We start from the raw sequence: 19,646 nt of genomic DNA, 5'->3' as shown, positions 1-19,646 counted from the left end.
CCATTTATGGCAGTAGATTGAAGGGTTACACTGCACTCATGTGGTGAAAATATGTTACTTTAAAAAAATGCAACGGAAATTACGTCACGAACAGAGCCGTCTCCTGTAAACATGGCGTCCGTAACCACAGGTGAGTGACATAAAAGGGCCCAAATGACGCGGAGGATCGCTTAAAAAGACTCAAAAACATATTTCCCCCCAATTATTATTAGGATACTGAGTAAAGATGTTAATTGTATTTTGTTCGGAATGTAGGGATACTGTTCTCTGTATGTCTACCTAGCTAACAGGGTGTGTACGGACACAAGTCAAGTGCCGAATGGAATGTAGCTAACGTTAGCCGGTTAGCTATTCAAAATTGCTCGTGCATCATTATTGTTTGTAGTTACATTGTTTTACCACGAACATACGTGGGACTGGTTACTAGCTTATCATTGGCGCCACCGTGTTGACTGATAGGTACGAAGTTGTAACTAATCTAGCTATCGCGAACCAACATTTTCATTCACATTAACGTTAGCTAGCTAAATTGGCTAGCAAGTCAACTTGTAGCTAGTTCGCTAGCCCACAGCCACACACTAAACGTTTAACGTTAGCTTGCTGCAGGTTAGGGTAGGTCGCTAGAACAACTACCGAAAGTTAGCCTTGTGAAAATTGTCATACGTTTCGTAGAGGCCATCGTGACATTAAACCTAAACTGAGAACGGTTGGTTGACTAGTTTAGTTAGCAAGTTATTGTATGTGTTCGAGACAAGTAGCCCACACACTGCAACCAGGGCCCTTTTAGCTAATGTTTGGACTGACTTTAGCTGCCTGTTTTCTCCCTCTATCTAGCTAAACAGAGACCACTCAGTTTAATAAAATAAAAACATTTTATTGTGCCTGATACTGTAAAATTAAGTAATTTACTTGATGGCATAAGTATTGTTCTGGGGAAAACACTGGCAATATCAAATGTGTCTATGAACCCCAGTGGAATTTCGCTCACCACAAGAAGCTCCATCATGGTTTTATAAATAACACCCAGCTGGCCAGTCAGCAAGCCTGTCCTGTCCCCAGGGTTTACATTTGGTATTTTCCATTGGATCTCACTGAAAATGGATCTAGCCTAATCAGATGGCTTTGAGTTATAACTTTGAAGGTCAATAAGTTTAATAGTTTTCAATGGCAATACTAAAAGCTAAGTTTTAAGAATCATTTTTGTAATATAGCTCTTATAAGTTAACACACAGTACATGTAAACACTTCAGCAATTAAAGTCGAGGTGTTTGTTTTCTCTTGTCTTTTCAGCCACCTCGGAGTGGATCCAGTTCTTCAAGGATGCTGGGATCCCTGCTGGTCTGGCTGTCAACTATGCCGTGTCTTTTGTGGACAACAGGTAATAAAGGCCATCTTAACTCCTTGGCCTGGAACAGTTCATCGCAAAATGAAAGATTGTCTGACCATTTCATTTGATTATTGGTATTTAAGGTACTAAGAGAAGTGTTTTTCAGTTTTGTTTTGGTGAAGACATTCTTGAGTTTACTAGCAATTACACATTTTTTATACTTTTTTTTTTTCTTGATGAACCTATTACTGTTCTATTCGGGAACATCTGCCCTGGACGACTCAGCAAGAGCTCTTGGAGGAGTTATAAGGGAAAACAATAACACTAAAATATATTGGTTTTGCTACGTATTCCAAAATCTATCAGACATGCGTGTGTCCTGTTCTGGACCATTCAGCCGGAGTTTGCACCTATACTTGCAATAACTGGGGATATGGGCTGGGAACCCTGTGAGGTGAGATGGAAGGCATGTATGGTGAGACTTTGGAATAGACTGTTGGAAATGACAACTGCCAGAATAGCTAGTAAAGTTGTTCTATGGGATCTATCTATAGGGGGAGCCTGGGCAACTGAAATGTCCAACCTTTTTCAAGAGTCTGACTGAGCGTCTGTACGAAAACCAAAGTTAAGGGAGACATAGATATATTTTTAAACAACTGTTGATGCAATATGGGGGGGGGGGGCGGAATGGCTGGTGGAGAGGAATCATAAACCCAAATTGAGAACCTTTTGTTTTTATAAGGGTGAATTTGTGTGTGAGATATATTATGTATAACCTACCTAAAAGCAAGAGATCGCTGTGTGCACAGGTAAGATCAGGGATATTGCCCCTGCCTATTGAAACAGGTCAGTATTGTGATGAAATGGAAGAAGAAAGACTATGTAAGTATTGGGACCTTGAAGAAATAGAGAATGAAACTCATTTTATCCTCTATTGCCCTTTCTACTACGATATACGCTTGCTCTTATTCCAGAAAGCACACCAGATATACCAAGGAATTATGTGGCTGAGTGATGAGGGGAAATTGGTTTTTGTCCATGGTGTATTTCCTTTTGCGGAATATTTAAATAAAGCTTGGGAAAAAAGAAAAAGGGCTACCTATAATTAAATTTTCTAAAAATATTTAGCTTCTATGTGGTTAATGGTATGTGTGTGTATATAGATTGTGTATGTCTTCCATATGAATCTTCTCATTGTGCCTGACCGGGTTCAAGTGACTTCTTTTTCCTTCTTTTTTTCTGTATGTATTTATCTGTATATGTTATGTATGTATGTATATTTTACTGCTCTAGGGATGTAATTTACTATTATATATTGATTTGTACCGTTTCTTTCTTCTTCTCTTTATGCGATGCGCAATGCAGGGAACACCGGAAGAAGAATTGTCATTTAATTACCATAGTCAATTATTGTAATGTTTGTTTGTGTCAATTAATCACAAAAGGGACGGGTTGGCGATTTGACACAAATAAAATTAAGTATTCATTCGGTAATCAGACATGAATAATTTCCATTAGTTTCGAGAGAAGAAAATCACATCCATTCTTTTATTAGTACGATTTAAATCTTTATCTCGCTCGCTCTCTCTGCAGGATCCAGAAGACCATGCTGATGGACCTCAGTAAGGAGATCATGATGGACCTGGGCATCACTGTCATCGGTGACATTATTGCCATCCTCAAACACGCCAAACAGGTCTACCGACAGGTAAGGAGACAGCATGTATATAGCATGCTCTTATTCAGAGCCACTGGGAATGCCTTGAAGATCCACCAGTCTATTGCGATCGACAGGTTGGTTGACCACCGGTCTAGAGAAATTATGGGCTGAAAGATACAATGACTTCCTGTTGCATCATTCATTTTAAAGAGCTTTCGGCACATCCTGGGATCACTTCCTCCAATGCAGCACTATAGCTCAAGCGGGCGAGATGGTGCTTTGCCAAAAGACTTGCTGTTTTTAATGCAGTTTTGACAGCAGTTAGTCTTGTGCTGCCTCTCTCCCACCTCCTCTACCCCTCTCCAGGACATGTGCAAAATGGCCACACAGGCCATAACCTCAGGACAGTCCAGCATTCAGACCGAACTCAGAAGAACTGCCAACACCCGTGAGTGTTTAAATTCAAATCAATGAACCGTTATGAATGTCATACCAGTGATCTGCCTTTTATGTAGAGCTTTTCTCAAAGGATTTAACACAGTATGTATGATAAGTCATCCCTTCCACTACCAATGAGCAGTAGCACCCATTTGGGTAATGGCGGGAGTCATTCTGTGCCAGAATTCTCAGCATATGTTTATAATCCTCTGCAGCCGCCACACGTATGATTGCCAATGCCTTGAGCCACGACTCACCGCCAACCACACCAGCCCATCACCCGGACAACCGGGCAATCTCTGTGACCGTGTCGAACAAACAGGCGAAGAGTGGCAAAGCAGGTAGCTACCCCCTGTTCACTCTCTTGTGTGGACTGGCCTTCTCTCTCTCCATCTGCTGTATCACGAGATGTTACATAGATGTCACACTGACTCTCTCCGTCTCCCTCCCACAACATCTCCCTTTTTCTTCTCTACCTCATTTCACCCCCCCCCCCCATCCTTTCTCTCTCTTTCCCAGTGCTGAGCCGGCCTGCTGACGATGGGAACGGTATGCCGGCGAAGCGTCGCCGCGTGACTGCAGAGATGGAAGGCAAGTACATCATCAACATGCCCAAAGGCACCACGGCACGCACCGCCCGAATCCTGGCCCAGCAGGCCAAGAAAGGTAGGGCCTCACCTTCTGGCCAGGGTGAACCAAGGAAACTAATCATTCAACCTCCTTTAATTCTCATCCCACTAACATTATGGGCTGACGCATCTAAAGGAAATGGGTCTTGAAATGTCTTTATCTCTTACCATGATAAAGATGACCCCTATCCCTAACTAGAACCCACCATCCCACTCTGTGTGTGTCTCTTAAAATGTCTGTGTGTGACAGTATATTTCTCTTTTTAACTCTCTTACCCATAAAAAGGGAGCAAGCGGATGTCTGTGTTTGAGCGACTGGGAGCCGAGTCCAAAGCCGATACCACCACGGGCAGCAGCAAGGTGAGCCCTCTCTTTTGACACGTTACATGTGTGTCTATGTGAGTGACGTTGAGTGTTAGTCAGGGCATGGCCTCTCTGCTCTCATGGCCCGTCTCTCTCCAGGCCACGGGTGTGTTCAGTCGTCTGGGCCGAGCAGACGGAGCGGAGGAGGAGCAGGGAACAGCAGGAAGGGTTGATGTAGACGGAGCAGAGGAGGAGGAGGATGATAATAGTGATGGAGAGGGTTCGGTCCTACAGTACGCTGGCGTCCTAAAGCGACTCCCTCCCTCCCAGAAGAAAGAGCCTGTGGCCCCCAAGCGGGCCCCCACCACCCTCCGCCGCCTAGGAGTGAAGATCAAACTCCCCCCTACTGACTCTCCCTCCTCCTCCTCTTCCTCCCCCAATGGCCTCCCCCCTGCCAAGCGCAGCGTGCTTCAGAGACTGGGTAAACCAAATGCCTCCCCACCGCCTGCCGACACCCAGGACAGCCGTGTGACCAGCACCAGAAATAAGGCCCGGCCAGGCCTGGCCCTGGCTAGCCCCAAGGTCAGCAGCAGCACCAGGGCTGGAGGAGGGGAGAGTTTTGGGGCTCAGATGGACGTAGGGTCAGTCAATGTCTTTAAGAGACTGGGCAGCAAGAGGACCTAACGCATATCAGGCCACGATTAGACCTATACCGTTTCATTATCTATATATTATTTGCATCCATCCGGAAGGCTAGTTATTGTGACATGTTGGTAACATCACATAGACAGCTAGCCTGGGTACCAGTCTGTTTGCGCTAACATTCCCCTCCCTGTCATGCTATGTTTATTATATGACACGGAGTACAAGAGGTGGAATGTTAGCACAAAACAGGTCTGTATTTTAGGCTTACGGGTCTGCTTCTAGGAGTTGGCTCAGTGATGAAAAGGGATTGTGGGAATGCAGGATGTAATGTTCACCGTATCACCTCAGCACTCACCTCCACCGGGCTGTGACTACCGGGTACAGTCCACTTAAGACGTTCATGCTGTAACACTAGTCCGGCAACAGGCAACAGGCAAACAACACATAAAGCAACCTCTTAACCCACAAGCAAGAGCATCTCATCAGCCTCATTTTTATATGAACTGCATTTGTAGAAAAGTGTAGACTCATATTGCTGTGAAGGCTCCACCACCACATTGAACCTCTGGTTGTGTACAACAATCCACTTGAAAGCCAAGATATTCAGAGTTGTCTGTTCACAGAATAGGAAGTCACCCACCATTGACCTGTATGTAGATGTTATTGTGAGTTTTTTTCCCCCAGGGCTTATTCAGTACATTGCAGATAGAAGTGTAACGTATAGAGTTTTATTGACTAACAAAGAATCATGTTAGTTCTGCACCATACATTTCTATCTATACTGAACAAAAATATATTCGCAACATGCAACAATTTCAATGATTTTACTGAGTTATAGTTCATATAAGGAAATTTGTCAATTTATATAAATTCATTAGTCCCTAATCAATGGATTTCACATGACTGGGAAGGGGCGCAGCCATGGGTGGGCCTGGGAGGGCATAGGCCGACCCACTGGGGTGCCAGGCATAGCCAATCAGAATTCGTTTTTCACCACAAAAGGGCTTTATTACAGACAGAAATTCTCCTCAGTTTCATCAGTTGTCCGGGTGGCTGGTCTCAGACGATCCAGCAGGTGAAAATGCCAGATGTAGAGGTCCTGGGCTGGCATGATTACACGCGGTTTGTAAGGCCGGTTGGACGTACTGCCAAATTCTCTAAAACGGCAGAGATTATGGTAGATTATCTGGCAACAGCTCTGGTGGACATTCCTACAGTCAGCGTGCCAATCGCACTCTCTAAAAACTTGAGACATTTGTGTCATTGTGTTGTGTGACAAAGCTGCACATTTTAGTGGCCTTTTATTGTCCCCCAGCACAAGGTGCACCTATGTAATGATCATGCCGTTTAATCGGCTTCTTGATATGCCACACCTGTCAGGTGGATGGATGATCTTGGCAAAGGATAAATGTTCACTGACAGGGATGGAAACACATTTGTGCACAACATTTGAGAGAAATAATATGTTTGAGTATGCAACATTTCTGAAACATGGAACCAACACAAGTTGTGTTTATATTTTTGCTCAGTATACATGTTGTGTAATGTTGTGCTTTCCTGAATAACACCCTGGTTTGCCATTATTCCGCATGGTACAGGAACTGATATGTAAATGTCCCCTTGATATTGATACAATACTTAAGAGGTGTTCACCCAACTTTCTATCTTAAAAAAAATAATGTTTTTATTGAACTTCACCAGAACTTTGCTACACTGTATATACACTGCTCAAAAAAATAAAGGGAACACTTAAACAACACAATGTAACTCCAAGTCAATCACACTTCTGTGAAATGAAACTGTCCACTTAGGAAGCAACACTGATTGACAATAAATTTCACATGCTGTTGTGCAAATGGAATAGACAACAGGTGGAAATTATAGGCAATTAGCAAGACACCCCCAATAAAGGAGTGGTTCTGCAGGTGGGGACCACAGACCACTTTTCAGTTCCTATGTTTCCTGGCTGATGTTTTGGTCACTTTTGAATGCTGGCGGTGCTTTCACTCTAGTGGTAGCATGAGACGGAGTACAACCCACACAAGTGGTTCAGGTAGTGCAGCTCATCCAGGATGGCACATCAATGCGAGATGTGGCAAGAGGGTTTGCTGTGTCTGTCAGCATAGTGTCCAGAGCATGGAGGCGTTACCAGGAGACAGGCCAGTACATCAGGAGACGTGGAGGAGACCGTAGGAGGGCAACAACCCAGCAGCAGGACCGCTACCTCCGCCTTTGTGCAAGGAGGAGCACTGCCAGAGCCCTGCAAAATGACCTCCAGCAGGCCACAAATGTGCATGTGTCTGCTCAAACGGTCAGAAACAGACTCCATGAGGGCCCGACGTCCACAGGTGGGGGTTGTGCTTACAACCCAACAATGCAGGATGTTTGGCATTTGCCAGAGAACACCAAGATTGGCAAATCCGCCACTGGCGCTCTGTGCTCTTCACAGATGAAAGCAGGTTCACACTGAGCACGTGACAGACGTGACAGTCTGGAGACTCCGTGGAGAACATTCTGCTGCCTGCAACATTTTCCAGCATGACCGGTTTGGGGGTGGGTCAGTCATGGTGTGGGGTGGCATTTCTTTGGGGGGCCGCACAGCCCTCCATGTGCTCGCCAGAGGTAGCCTGACTGCCATTAGGTACCGAGATGAGATCCTCAGACCCCTTGTGAGACCATATGCTGTTGTGGTTGGCCCTGGGTTCCTCCTAATGCAAGACAATGCTAGACCTCATGTGGCTGGAGTGTGTCAGCAGTTCCTGCAAGAGGAAGGCATTGATGCTATGGACTGGCCCGCCCGTTCCCCAGACCTGAATCCAATTGAGCACATCTGTGACATCATGTCTCGCTCCATCCACCATGCACCACAGACTGTCCGCCACCTCATCAGGAGCATGCCCAGGCGTGCCATTCATACAGACATAGACACGTGGAGGCCACACACACTACTGAGACTCCTTTTGACTTGTTTTAAGGACATTACATCAAAGTTGGCTCAGCCTGTAGTGTGGTTTTACACTTTAATTTTGAGTGTGACTCCAAATCCAGACCTCCATGGGTTGATAAATTTGATTTCCATTGATAATTTTTGTGTGATTTTGTTGTAAGCACATTCAACTATGTAAAGAAAAAAGTATTTAATAAGAACATTTCATTCATTCAGATCTAGGATGTGTTATTTTAGTGTTCCCTTTTATTTCTTTGAGCAGTGTAGATTTAGAAAATCATGATGAGAGAAAAAAATAACATCCAAGGTTTTAAGATGTAATGGAACATTACAACGCCTTGAGAAAGTGATCTTGAACATAAACAAGAAAATGGTGGAAAAAATCTTGCCTGATTTATTTTCCCTCCCTCATTGAGCCAGCTACTTCAAGAAGCCGTCCCGTCCTCCAGTCCAACAGTGTGCTATTGTCCTTTGACCATGCTCTTTTAATGAGACCCTGTCATTGAAATTGCAACTGAGACACCACAGTCAATATTTGGCTTCTCGGGGGAATAGACATTGAGCTGATAATTTATCTATTGATGAGTTCAATGATATGTTGTCTGAAGGAGTGGTGTATGTTTGTCTGGGAGTGTTGTGTGTGTTAGGGGGGTGAGTCAGTGAGCTCTCCATGTTGTCAGTATTACCACCCTGGGGATGGGTGTCTTAGCCCCCAACCTCCCCCTCACACAGAAACAAGAGACAAAATCAGGCAGGAGCACAGCTGGTACCACTAACCAGGCTTTGACAGTGACCGACCGAGAGGGATGGTGCGAGTGTGACAGCCTGTCCACTCTTCTCCCACTCATTGTTTCAGACAGAGAATACATGGAAGAGAGAGAATTCTCATAGACCTTCACTTCGTGTGGCGGTGTCTTTTAGACTTCAGTGCAGCTTTTGACATTATCGATCATAGTCTGCTGCTGGAAATACGTACGTGTATTGGCTTTACACCCCCTGCTATAATGTGGATGAAGAGTTACTTGTCTAACAGAACATAGAGAGTGTTCTTTAATGGAAGCCTCTCAAACATAATCCAGGTAAAAGCAGGAATTCCCCAGCGTAGTTGTATAGGCCCGTTGCTTTTTTAAATCTTTACGAACGACATGCCACTAGCTTTGAGTAAGGCCCGTGTGTCTACAGTGATACTCATTCCATTTCAATATTATCGCTTGCACAGTGCTCCTTGGGATGTTTAAAGCTTGGGTTTGTTAAAAAAGTTTGAAATATCCAATAAATGTCGTTCCACTTCATGATTGTGTCCCACTTGTTGTTGATTCTTCACAAAAAATACAGTTTTATATCTTTGTTTGAAGCCTGAAATGTGGCAAAAGGTCGCAAAGTTCAAGGGGGCCGAATACTTTCGCAAAGCACTGTATATATATGCTGAGATCATGTGACACTTAGATTGCACACAGTTGGACTTTAACTAATAATGTAACTTCTGAAGGTAGTAACTGGTTGCACCAGATCTTATTTAGGGGCTTCATAGCAAAGGGGGTGAATACATATGCACACACCAGTTCTTTTTTTCATTTCACTTCACCAATTTATGACTTTTGTGTATGTCCATTACATGAAATCCAAATACATCCAATGAAATTACAGGTTGTAATGCATCAAAATAGGGAAAACGCCAAGGAGATGAATACTTTTGCAAGGCACTGAATATATGCGGATGACTCAACACTACACGTAACTGAAATTAATGAAACACTGAACAAATAAGTTAAGTTGTCCAAAACTAAAAGCATTATATTTGGAACAAATATCATTCACTTAACCTCAACTACATCTCGTAATGAATCATGTGGAAATTGAGCAAGTTGAGGTGACTAAACTGCTTGGAGTAACCTTGGATTGTAAACTGTCCTGGTCAAAACATATTGATACAACACTAGCTAAGATGGGGAGAAGTCTGTCCATAAAGCGCTGCTTTGCTGCCTTAACAACACTATCAACAAGGCAGGTACACAGTACTACATAGAGCAATGACTACATGGAACTCTATTCCACATCAGGTAACTGATGCAGCAGTAGAATCAGATTTAAAAAGCAGGTAAAAATACACCTTATGGAACAGCGGGGACTGTGAAGTAACACAAACAGACACAGACACGCATACAAACGCAAGATAACATACACACTATACACACACGTACACATGGATTTTGCGTTGTCGAAATGTGGTAGGGGAGTATGTGCCTGAGGGTACACAGTGTGTGTGAGTTCTGTAATGAATGTACTGTAATGTTTTTTATATATAGCTGCCTTAATTTTGCCAGACCCCAGGAAGAGCTAATGAGGATCCATAATAAACACAAAAGTCACTACTTTCACCTCTGATTTGTAGCACCCACCTAGCCTGAAATACAAAACCTATTTTGCTAACATTCCACTCCTTGTACTCCATGTCATGTTTAGCATGACAAGGAGTGGAACGATAACTCAAACCGACTGGTACCCAGGCTAGAAAAAAACAATTTTGCACCGGAGTCCTCACCACTCATCAGCTCTCACTGTAGAGAAGGGAGAAGTGATTGGTTGTAATTGCATGCCAGTGATCTTTTGGGACTAGAGGGGACACAGCTGCTTTGCCAGAGGGGAAGTCCACTGGGTCCTAGCTGCTTAGTAACCAGCACAGTTCCACAGCAGGTGATGCTGGCCATTAACGTGAACATGGGCACAGTACATTCATAGTAGATGTGTGGCCGAACAACAACTATGGATTCTATACCAGTATAGGTTAGTCTCCTGTGGAATTAATGTAGGCTAGGCTATAGAAAAGGGCACAACGCTGGTATTTTTTGGGTTCCAATGGAATCAGGTCACAAATCATTGACATTGACACAATTTCACCTTGACGTCGCTCTCATCCTGCTACCTATCACACTCTTCAGGAGAAAAATAACAAGAGTGGCATGGTGCCACTAAGTTAGCCTAGGTAGGTACACTACATGACGAAAAGTATGTGGACACCTGCTCGTCAAACATCTCATTCCAAAAACATGGCCATTAATATGGAGTTGGTCCCCCCCTTTGCTGCTATAACTGAAACCCTTCCCACTCTTCTGGGAAGGGTTTCCACTTGATGTTGGAACATTGCTGCGGGGACTTGCTTCCATTCAGCCACAAGAGCATTAGTGACGTCGGGCACTGATGTTGGGCGATTAGGCCTGGCTCGCAGTCGGCGTTCCGATTCATCCCAAGGGTGTTCGATGGGGTTGAGGTTAGGGCTCTGTGCAGGACTGTCAAGTTCTTCCACAGCGATCTCAACAAAATATTTTCTACATGAACCTCGTTTTGTGCACGGGGGGCATTGTCATGCTGAAACAGGAAAGGGCCTTCCCCAAACTGTTGCCACAAAGATGGAAGCACAGAATCATATAGAATGTCATTGTATGCTGTAGCGTTAAGATTTTTCTTCCCTGGAAGTAAGGGGTCTAGCCTGAACCATAAAAAACAGCCCCAAACCATTATTCCTCCTCCACCAAACTTTACAGTTGGCTCTATGCATTTGGGCAGGTAGCATTCTCCTGGTATCCACCAAACATACATTCGTCCTTCGGTCTGCTAGATGGTGATCCCGTGATTCATCACTCCAGAGAACATGTTTCCGCTGCTCCAGAGTCCAATGGTGGCGAGCTTTACAGCACTCCAGCCGATGCTTGGCATTGCAGATGTTGATCCTGGACATGTTTGCGGCTGCTCTGCCATGGAAAGCAATTCATGAAGCTCCCGACGAACTGTTCTCGTGCTGACTTTACTTCCAGAGGCAGTTTGGGACTCGGTAGTGAGTGTTGCAACCCGAAAACAGATGATTTTTACTCACCAAGCGCTTCAGCACTCGACGGTCCCGTTCTATGAGCTTGTGTGGCATACCACTTTGCAGTTGAGCCGTTGTTTCTCCTAGAAGTTTCCATTTCAAAATAACAGCATTTACAGTTAACCGGGGCAGCTTGTTGGAAAGGTGGCATCTTATGACGGTGCCCCATTGAAAGTCCCTGAGCTCTTCAGTAAGGTCCTTCTACTGAAAATGTTTGTCTATGGAGATTGCATGGCGGCGTGCTCGATTTTATACACCTGTCAGCAAGGGGTGTGGCCGAAATAGACAGATCCACTAATTTGAAGGGGTGTCCACATACTTTTGTATGTATAGTGTATATGGATTTCATTTGCGCAATTGACATATCTTGCCATTTAGATCAGAGCCAGAGGGCATTGGCCTACTACAATCATGTTGTTGATTACAGATTTTAAAACCATAGATTTGTAGAATAGATGTAGCCTCTACCTGCGACATATTCCAACCATAGTCATATTTCATCTCCGGGTTATAAATGTTGGAGTACTTTTTTAGTTTTAGTTTTCTGTTTATTTTCAGTTTCTTTACACAAATACAGCGTGGCTCTTGAGCGAACGCTCACAGATTGAGGTGCGCTCGTGGTGCAGGAACACTGCACGACTCCTCTCTTTCCCACAATTCACCACGCGCGATCCTGCGCTCGCTGTCTGTGGTGCTGAAGCGGCGCGTGCTTGGGACTGGAGCACAAACATACAATCGAGGTATCCTCTCGCGGGATGGTCAGAGGAGCTACGAAGTAGATAGAAGAAGAGTGTTTTGCAATTCAGGAATCCAAGCCAATTATTTGTGATTTTTCATATACAATACAATTTACAGTAGTCTGAATTTGGGTAAGCTGTTTTGATAGCATATAGCCTATTTGCGCTGTACATGTTAGGTTTTTTACACAGCCTCTCTCTCTAAATTATTTCGCTCTCATCTTTCGTGTTGTTGCCTGCCCGTGTCAGGCGTTCTTTATGCACAGCAAGCTGCTCCAGTTCTCTCCGAGAAAATAGACATTCACGTCGGAACAGCATGGCCCGGTCCAGTCGCACCCACTGAGAGAGATGGAAGCCAAGCAGCACTCCCTAAAGAGCCTGAAGAGCTACCCAGAGGCGGGGGGCCGGAGCCTGGCGGCGGTCGCGGGAGACGTCAGTGTTGGAGGAGGGTGTCGTGCCGGCTCGGCACAGATGGAGATGGAGGCAAACATACAGAAAGCCATTGACTTCAAGGTGGAGGGCCACCGTTGCTACAAGGAGAAGAAATTCCGGGAAGCGATAGGGAAGTACCACCGGGCTCTGCTGCAGCTGAAAGGGGTGCATTTAGTGGATGGAACCACGGGCTCCGAGGTCAACCTCCTGAGCCAAGCCGCGGTCAAACTGACGGAGGAGCAGCGGAGAACTGTGGAGATCACGGAGATCGAGTGCTACGACAGCCTGACAGGTGAGTAGCTAGCCTAGTCGGTGTTTTTTGCTCGGCATCGCGCGGCCACGCAACGGAGGAGACCCCGGCTCTTGGGCTTGAGCCTGGAAAGCTCGTTTTCTGAGATTGAACCACGGCTGCCATTGTTCGTTTCGGTTCACGGGGTTAGGAAGGAACGAGTTTAGACAATTAGCCAGTGTCAAGCATAATTTCCGCTGCTGTCAGCGGGCATAAATGAATCAGATTTGGCTTAATAATACATTAATAGCTTGCGCTTTTGACAATGGACAGCGCCAAATCTCGGTCTTTCTTATTGGTCTATTAACTAATTTACCACCTGGGGATGTCACTAGGCAGGTCAAAACTCCATCCCACAAAAACAGGCTGAAATTTCAGTCAGTCTTTTCGAACAGGTCTTATACTAAAAGGGCATTATCAATTTCACAGTATTATTCCCACATAGTGTGGAAATATATATATATATATATATATATATATATATATATATATATATAACACTGGAAAATTACAATTTTCACTGCACTGATTAATGAATCCTTTATTAGTAACTGGCACAGGGGTTAATTATAATATCTTATCATTTGTGTGCTAGACTCGGTTTTTCCTCGAGCCATGTCTTCCTCCTGTGATTCTTATCAAGGTCCCCCCCCCCCCCCCCCCCCCACTGTCTTGTCTGTCTTTGTTGTGCTCCATTCAAGTTTATTTTTGCTTGTCTTGATTCAACCCCCCCCCCCCCTCCAGTTAATTCATTTGATAGCCCAGGGGGGAAACCAGTGATTGGATGTTGATCAACTGTTAATGTAGTCAGTGGAACGGGCTGTATTAGCAGGAGTGTACATCCTGTGGAAAAGGGACACAAATACACACAGTGGGAGCCTGGGGGTTATATGGCGCAGCTGTGTTGTTGCAAAAACAGTTCACATGCTCTGAGGTGGGAAAAACATGGCGTGGACCATCCCAGTTTTACAGGTGAAATCCGTCTACATGGATCCTTGAATGACTTCACACACATACAAGTAATACTCCACTACGGCTGCGTTTACACAGGCAGCCCAATTCTGATATTTTACCCAATTATTGACGAAAGAGCCGATCTGATCCGTCAAAGGACCAATCAGTGAGAGAAAAAAATATCGGAATTGGGCTGCCTGTGTAAACGCAGCCAATGAATTGCAACCTACAACAATCTAGTTAAGAGTACTTGACAATATTAGGAGTCCTTTCTGGTCAGCATCGTCATGTCTGGTCATCAAGTTTAATCGGTCTATCAAACCAAGCACAAGTGTCAGTTAAACAGGCTATGTATGTGTAATGTAATTAGAAAAGATAAACTGATATCGCACTCGGATAAACGTAATATCTCTAACAAGGAGATTTGAGTAAAGCTGAGCTTACAGGTATTTGTTTCTGGTAATTCTTTGAGTAAGAAATAGGATCGTCTGTTCAACAGATGTGAGCGTAAGAGATGGTCGCCTGGCAGATAATCTATGAAACAGACGAGATTTGATTCGAACAGATACAGTAGTCTGTCTGGCAGATGTGAGTTGGCCTATAGCGGATTAGATGTGTCTGTGGGTCTAATGATGACCGTATTAAATATTGTCTACCACTGCGACAGTAGTCCGTCCACATGAGAGCATGGCTAAGATGTTCCCTAATTGCATTGTGAAATCTATTTGGTGAGTGATATGCCATGGTCTCTTTTATGGTGCCTGTCTTATACATTTTGTTGACCATATCTATGGAGATTCAGCCCCCTATTACTCAGATGAATCTCTTGATTCAGCGGTGCCATTTTCCGTACAAGATATTCTAACAAACAGTTAACATGAAAACATAGAACGGTTAAAGGCGGGATGGGTTGCTGTGGTGCTAGGCTGTGTCTCTCTGTCCCGGCTCCGCTGGGTCCTGGGCTCAGCTGGTGTGACAGGCTGAAGGTCGACTCTCCCTGCCCCCGTCTGATTGGCCCTCTGTCTGGGCCCTGGCGGGAAGATACCCTGGTGTGCAGGAGAAATGGAGACGGAGGTAAGGGGATGGAAAGAGAGGGAGAGAGAGAGAGAAGAAGCGAGGAAGAAAGAGAAAAGGAAGAGGGAAAGCGAGGCAGACACTGGGCCCTTCCCTGTTGTTATTCTCGTGTCCGTCACCTCATTCTGCTCTCAATGTTCACAGTAACAGCAGTGATAATGCATATTGGTCATAGCCCACATCCTCTCAGTGGTGTGCGTTTTTCAGATCATGTATTTGTGATTATTTCTATTTGATTTAAGAATGAATACATGTACATTGCGTACATATTTCACAAGACTGGAGACCTTTCCACCCTACCGACAGTCTGGTCACCCAGAGTCCTGCTGGACAGAAGGTGGCCCCTGTGGTGTTGAGTGAGGCAGTGTTTTGATTGGCCAACTGTCTTCGTCTCTGACGCATGATACAGGTGCAACAGAGCGAACAGCCTCACCTCCAGCTCGTCTGTGCGCGTGCACGCGTGATTCTGTTTGTCTCAGCAATCGCAGCTCTGAAGAACAGCAGCTAACCAAGGGGGTATCTGATATGGAGGAAGGTGGGGGGGGTGGGTACACAGATTGCTTCTCACCCTGCCATTCTCACAGTGCCCATACTGACATTGCTGTGTGTTATGTCTGTTCTTTTTGAGTAGGGATGCGCAGGCTTATGGCATGTGCGTGTGCGTGCTTGACTTCGTCGTGACAAGGACAGGCTTTGCCTTCCCATTGTGTGTCTCGTCACGGCACCTTTTTTAAAATGACATGGCTACCCGACAAATGCGGCCCAGAGGTTTTCACTACGTGCAGCGATTTTGCCGTCAGCATGCCACAGACAGGGATTGTGTTTGGAGAATGAGATTCAAGACAAGAGATAGGAGAGAAGCCGACATCAAAGGAGACAAGTAATGATGGAAAGAGACAGAGGAGGAAACTGTGAGCGAATGACACGAGTAATAAAGACCTGCATTTGGCTGTAATGGTGGTTTTGAAGAAGGGGAGAAAAAAAACACCAAAGAAGAGAGAGAGAATAGAGAGAGAGGGTGAGAAACAGGAAGATGGAGGTTTGTGCCTACAGTGTTGTTACCAGGTTCTGTCTGAGAGAGATCCATTGAGATGAATGGCCTATTTGCCGTTGTCCTAAAAGAGACACAATTCTGTTTCCCCATGGGGCTGTGGGACTGTATCTAAGTGGGTTACACCAAGGCAGCCTGTCTGTAGCCGCTCTGGGAAATGGCGCTGCAACATGTTGGCCAGAGGGAGACCGCCAGCCACGCAGGTTGATGCTTTTTGGGATGAATCGTGTTCTGCAGGCAGCCCACCCCCCTCCCAAACCACATGCTGTGCTCACGGATACATGTGACAACAGCAAATATACAAACGTTTTTTTTACACTCTTCTTTTTTATACACGGCACTCGAAGCACTTCCCAAAATGGAGACCCTATGAGCAAAAGACATTGAAAAGGCATCGCGAGTACGTCTTTTCAGCGTCTTATGCTCACTGGGGAGGGAGAATATGAACACAGCAGGAAGAGGTTGATGCGTTATTAGAAAATGCACCTTTAAAAAAAAAATGTAACCAGGTAAGTTGACTGAGAACACATTCTCCCTTTACACCAACAACCTGGGGAATAGTTACAACAGAGAGGAGGAATGAGCTAATTGTTACGCCAGGGATGATTAGGTGTCCGTGATGGTATGAAGGCCAGATTGGGAATTTAGCCAGGACACCACCCCTACTCATACAATAAGTGCCATGGGATCTTTAGTGACCACGGAGAGTCAGGACAGCCGTATAACATCCCATCCGAAAGACCACACCCTACACAGGGAAATGTCCCCAATCACTGCCCTGGGGCATTGGGATATTTTTTTTTGTAGACCAGAGGAAAGCGTGCCTCCTACTGGCCCTCCAACACCATTTCCAGCAGCATCTGGTCTCCCATCCAGGGACTGACTGGAACCAATGCTACTTAGCTTCAGAAGCAAGCTAGCAGTGGGATGCAGGGGGGTACGCTGCTGGCTTATTCAGATGGCTTATTCAGGTGAAGAGAGGTCTTCTGTAGCGCACAGACATAAATGTAAAACAATTAGTCAGGTCCCAAAGTCCTTTTGTGAGGGAGATTGAACCATCTTTTCCCTGTCCGGTTTCCTCTGATTTCTGACTCAATTATTCCTTTGTTCCCTGCGAGTGGCTTAATCGGCGCGTGAGTCATGAGTCACAGCCTTGGGTAGAAGCTGCGGCAAACACGTTTTGAGAGAGGAATCGCTTGTTTCGTAACACCTAACACCTTTTATACACCCATCAGGATGTTTCGTAACACCTAACACCTTTTATACACCCATCGGTATGTTTTGTAACACCTAACACCTTTTATACACCCATCAGGATGTTTCGTAACACCTAACACCGTTTATACACCCATCGGTATGTTTTGTATCACCTAACACCTTTTATTCACCCATCACTGTGTTTCGTAACACCCAACACCTTTTATTCACCCATCACTGTGTTTCGTAACACCTAACACCTTTTATTCACGCATCACTGTGTTTCGTAACACCCAACACCTTTTATTCACGCATCACTGTGTTTTGTAACACCCAACACCTTTTGTTCACCCATCAGGATGTTTCGTAACACCCAACATCTTTTGTTCACCCATCAGGATGTTTCGTAACACCCAACACCTTTTATTCATCCATCACAGTGTTTCGTAACACCCAAAACCTTTTATTCATCCATCACGGTGTTTCGTAACACCCAACACCTTTTATACACCCATCACGGTGTTTCGTAACACCCAACACCTTTTATTTATCCATCACAGTGTTTCGTAACACCCAACACATTTTATACACTGTTCTCAAATGCTCTTCTCACTGCCATGATGATCCAGCAACTTCCACCCACTTGTGTGCATGTGTGTGTGTGTGTGTGTGTGTGCGTGCGTGTGTGTGTGTGTGTGAGCTCTACCACTCTGCAGCAGATCCACCCATAGCCCTTTCAGGAGACTGGCTTTCTTTTAGACACAATGCATTAAGCCAAAGAGCTGCGACGAGGGCATGATGGACACTTTAGAAGGTTTAGGCTGTGTGTTATTTCATCGATGTCCATTAACATTTTGCCGCGGTATGTTTACACAAATCTATCAGGCTCCTAGAATGCTCATGTATCAACACAATCTCCATTAGCTCCATCATTGGCCTGTGTGTGCGTGTGCGCGCGTGCGTGCCTGCGTGTACGCATGCTTGTGTGTATCCTTATCTGATGTTAAGGGTCCATATTTCTCACCACATCCATTTCCTCCCAGGGCTATTACATTGAGGCGATCTATGAACTTGTGACCCTTGACTTTGCAATTCTAGGCCCCCATAGTAATGAGACTTAAATGAGGGTCGCATCCATCTCTCCCCGGACAAGAAATAGACAACCCACGAGTCTCAGAATGAGAACGCTGCCTGGAATCAGATAATCAAGTCCATTTACAGGGAGTTCCATTTGGCTCCCAGTGCCACCACTCTCTATATAGGGAATAGGGTGCCATCGAGGATATAGACTTAGTCCTCAGTGCTATATAATGCTGCCGAGGGGGTACTATCTATCACAGGGCCTAGCTTACTATACAGTCCAGTCAGCCCCCTACTATAAAACCAGAGTGGAGCAGCAAAACTCCTCCCTTTCACCCACTGCCAATAACGTCACTAGAGGAGGAGATGGAGAGGGGGAAGTGTATGGAGGAGGAAGAGGAGGTGTTGAAGGGGGAGAGGAAGAGGAATAATGAGGGGTGTGAGGTATATGGGAGAAGAAGAGGAGGGTGGAGGAGGAGGAGAAAGTATATGGGGAGGAGGAAAAGGAGAAGGGAAAGAAAGGGTGAATTATATGGGGAAGGAAGAGGGGGACAGAGGGGGAGAGAGGAAAGTGAGGGTGAAAAGAAATAATGTTTTTTTCCCTTGGTTCGTATGTTGGCCGTTCAGGGGTTGCGTGGTTGTATGAGAGCCACGGGCGCATTGTGCCAGGTCTGCAGATGGTATGGCATCACTGTGGGGGCTCGACTGGGCATGCTGTACTCCCCTCTTTACCATTCCATTGCAGCTGAGAGAGAGAGAGAGAGAGAGAGAGAGAGAGAGAGAGAGAGAGAGAGAGAGAGAGAGAGAGAGAGAGAGAGAGAGAGAGAGAGAGAGAGAGAGAGAGAGAGAGAGAGAGAGAGAGAGAGAGAGAGAGAGAGAGAGAGAGAGAGAGAGAGAGAGAGAGAGAGAGAGAGAGAGAGAGAGAGAGAGAGAGAGAGAGAGAGAGAGAGAGAGAGAGAGAGAGAGAGAGAGAGAGAGAGAGAGAGAGAGAGAGAGAGAGAGAGAGAGAGAGAGAGAG

General features: G+C 45.3%; 2 protein-coding genes across 7 annotated transcripts in view; both read left to right on the top strand.

The window, feature by feature from the left end:
- The first annotated feature begins 7 nt into the window (after positions 1-7).
- On the top strand, positions 8-6,764 carry LOC109908885 (uncharacterized protein C19orf47 homolog). 5 transcript variants are annotated; one of them, XM_020507645.2, is made up of 8 exons: positions 8-130; positions 1,291-1,378; positions 2,921-3,035; positions 3,354-3,435; positions 3,641-3,766; positions 3,945-4,091; positions 4,341-4,414; positions 4,517-6,600. In XM_020507645.2, the coding sequence occupies exons 1-8, from the start codon at positions 112-114 to the stop codon at positions 5,039-5,041; spliced, it is 1,176 nt and encodes a 391-aa protein (XP_020363234.1). In that variant the 5' UTR covers positions 8-111; the 3' UTR covers positions 5,042-6,600. The 5 variants fall into 5 exon arrangements, with proteins under 5 accessions (XP_020363234.1, XP_031651970.1, XP_031651971.1 ...); XM_031796110.1 differs by lacking the exon at positions 8-130 and adding an exon at positions 174-459; XM_031796111.1 differs by lacking the exon at positions 8-130 and adding an exon at positions 193-459 and having other exon boundaries at positions 3,945-4,016; positions 4,517-6,764.
- A 5,649-nt stretch (positions 6,765-12,413) lies between these two features.
- Positions 12,414-19,646, top strand: part of LOC109909586 (tetratricopeptide repeat protein 9B-like) — a 29,199-nt gene continuing 21,966 nt past the window's right edge. The window contains exons 1-2 of one of the 2 annotated variants that reach the window (XM_020508611.2): positions 12,529-12,683; positions 12,801-13,275. In XM_020508611.2, coding sequence (XP_020364200.1) covers positions 12,900-13,275 — 376 coding nt within the window. In that variant the 5' untranslated portion in view covers positions 12,529-12,683; positions 12,801-12,899. Of the gene's footprint in view, positions 13,276-19,646 lie in introns of both variants that reach the window. The other variant, XM_020508610.2, reaches the window with a different exon arrangement.

The sequence above is a fragment of the Oncorhynchus kisutch genome, linkage group LG18 (genome assembly GCF_002021735.2).
Source record: "Oncorhynchus kisutch isolate 150728-3 linkage group LG18, Okis_V2, whole genome shotgun sequence".
Classification (NCBI taxonomy): Eukaryota; Metazoa; Chordata; class Actinopteri; order Salmoniformes; family Salmonidae; genus Oncorhynchus; species Oncorhynchus kisutch.
Note: the sequence above shows the minus strand (reverse complement) of the source record. Positions and strands in the feature narration are given on the sequence as shown.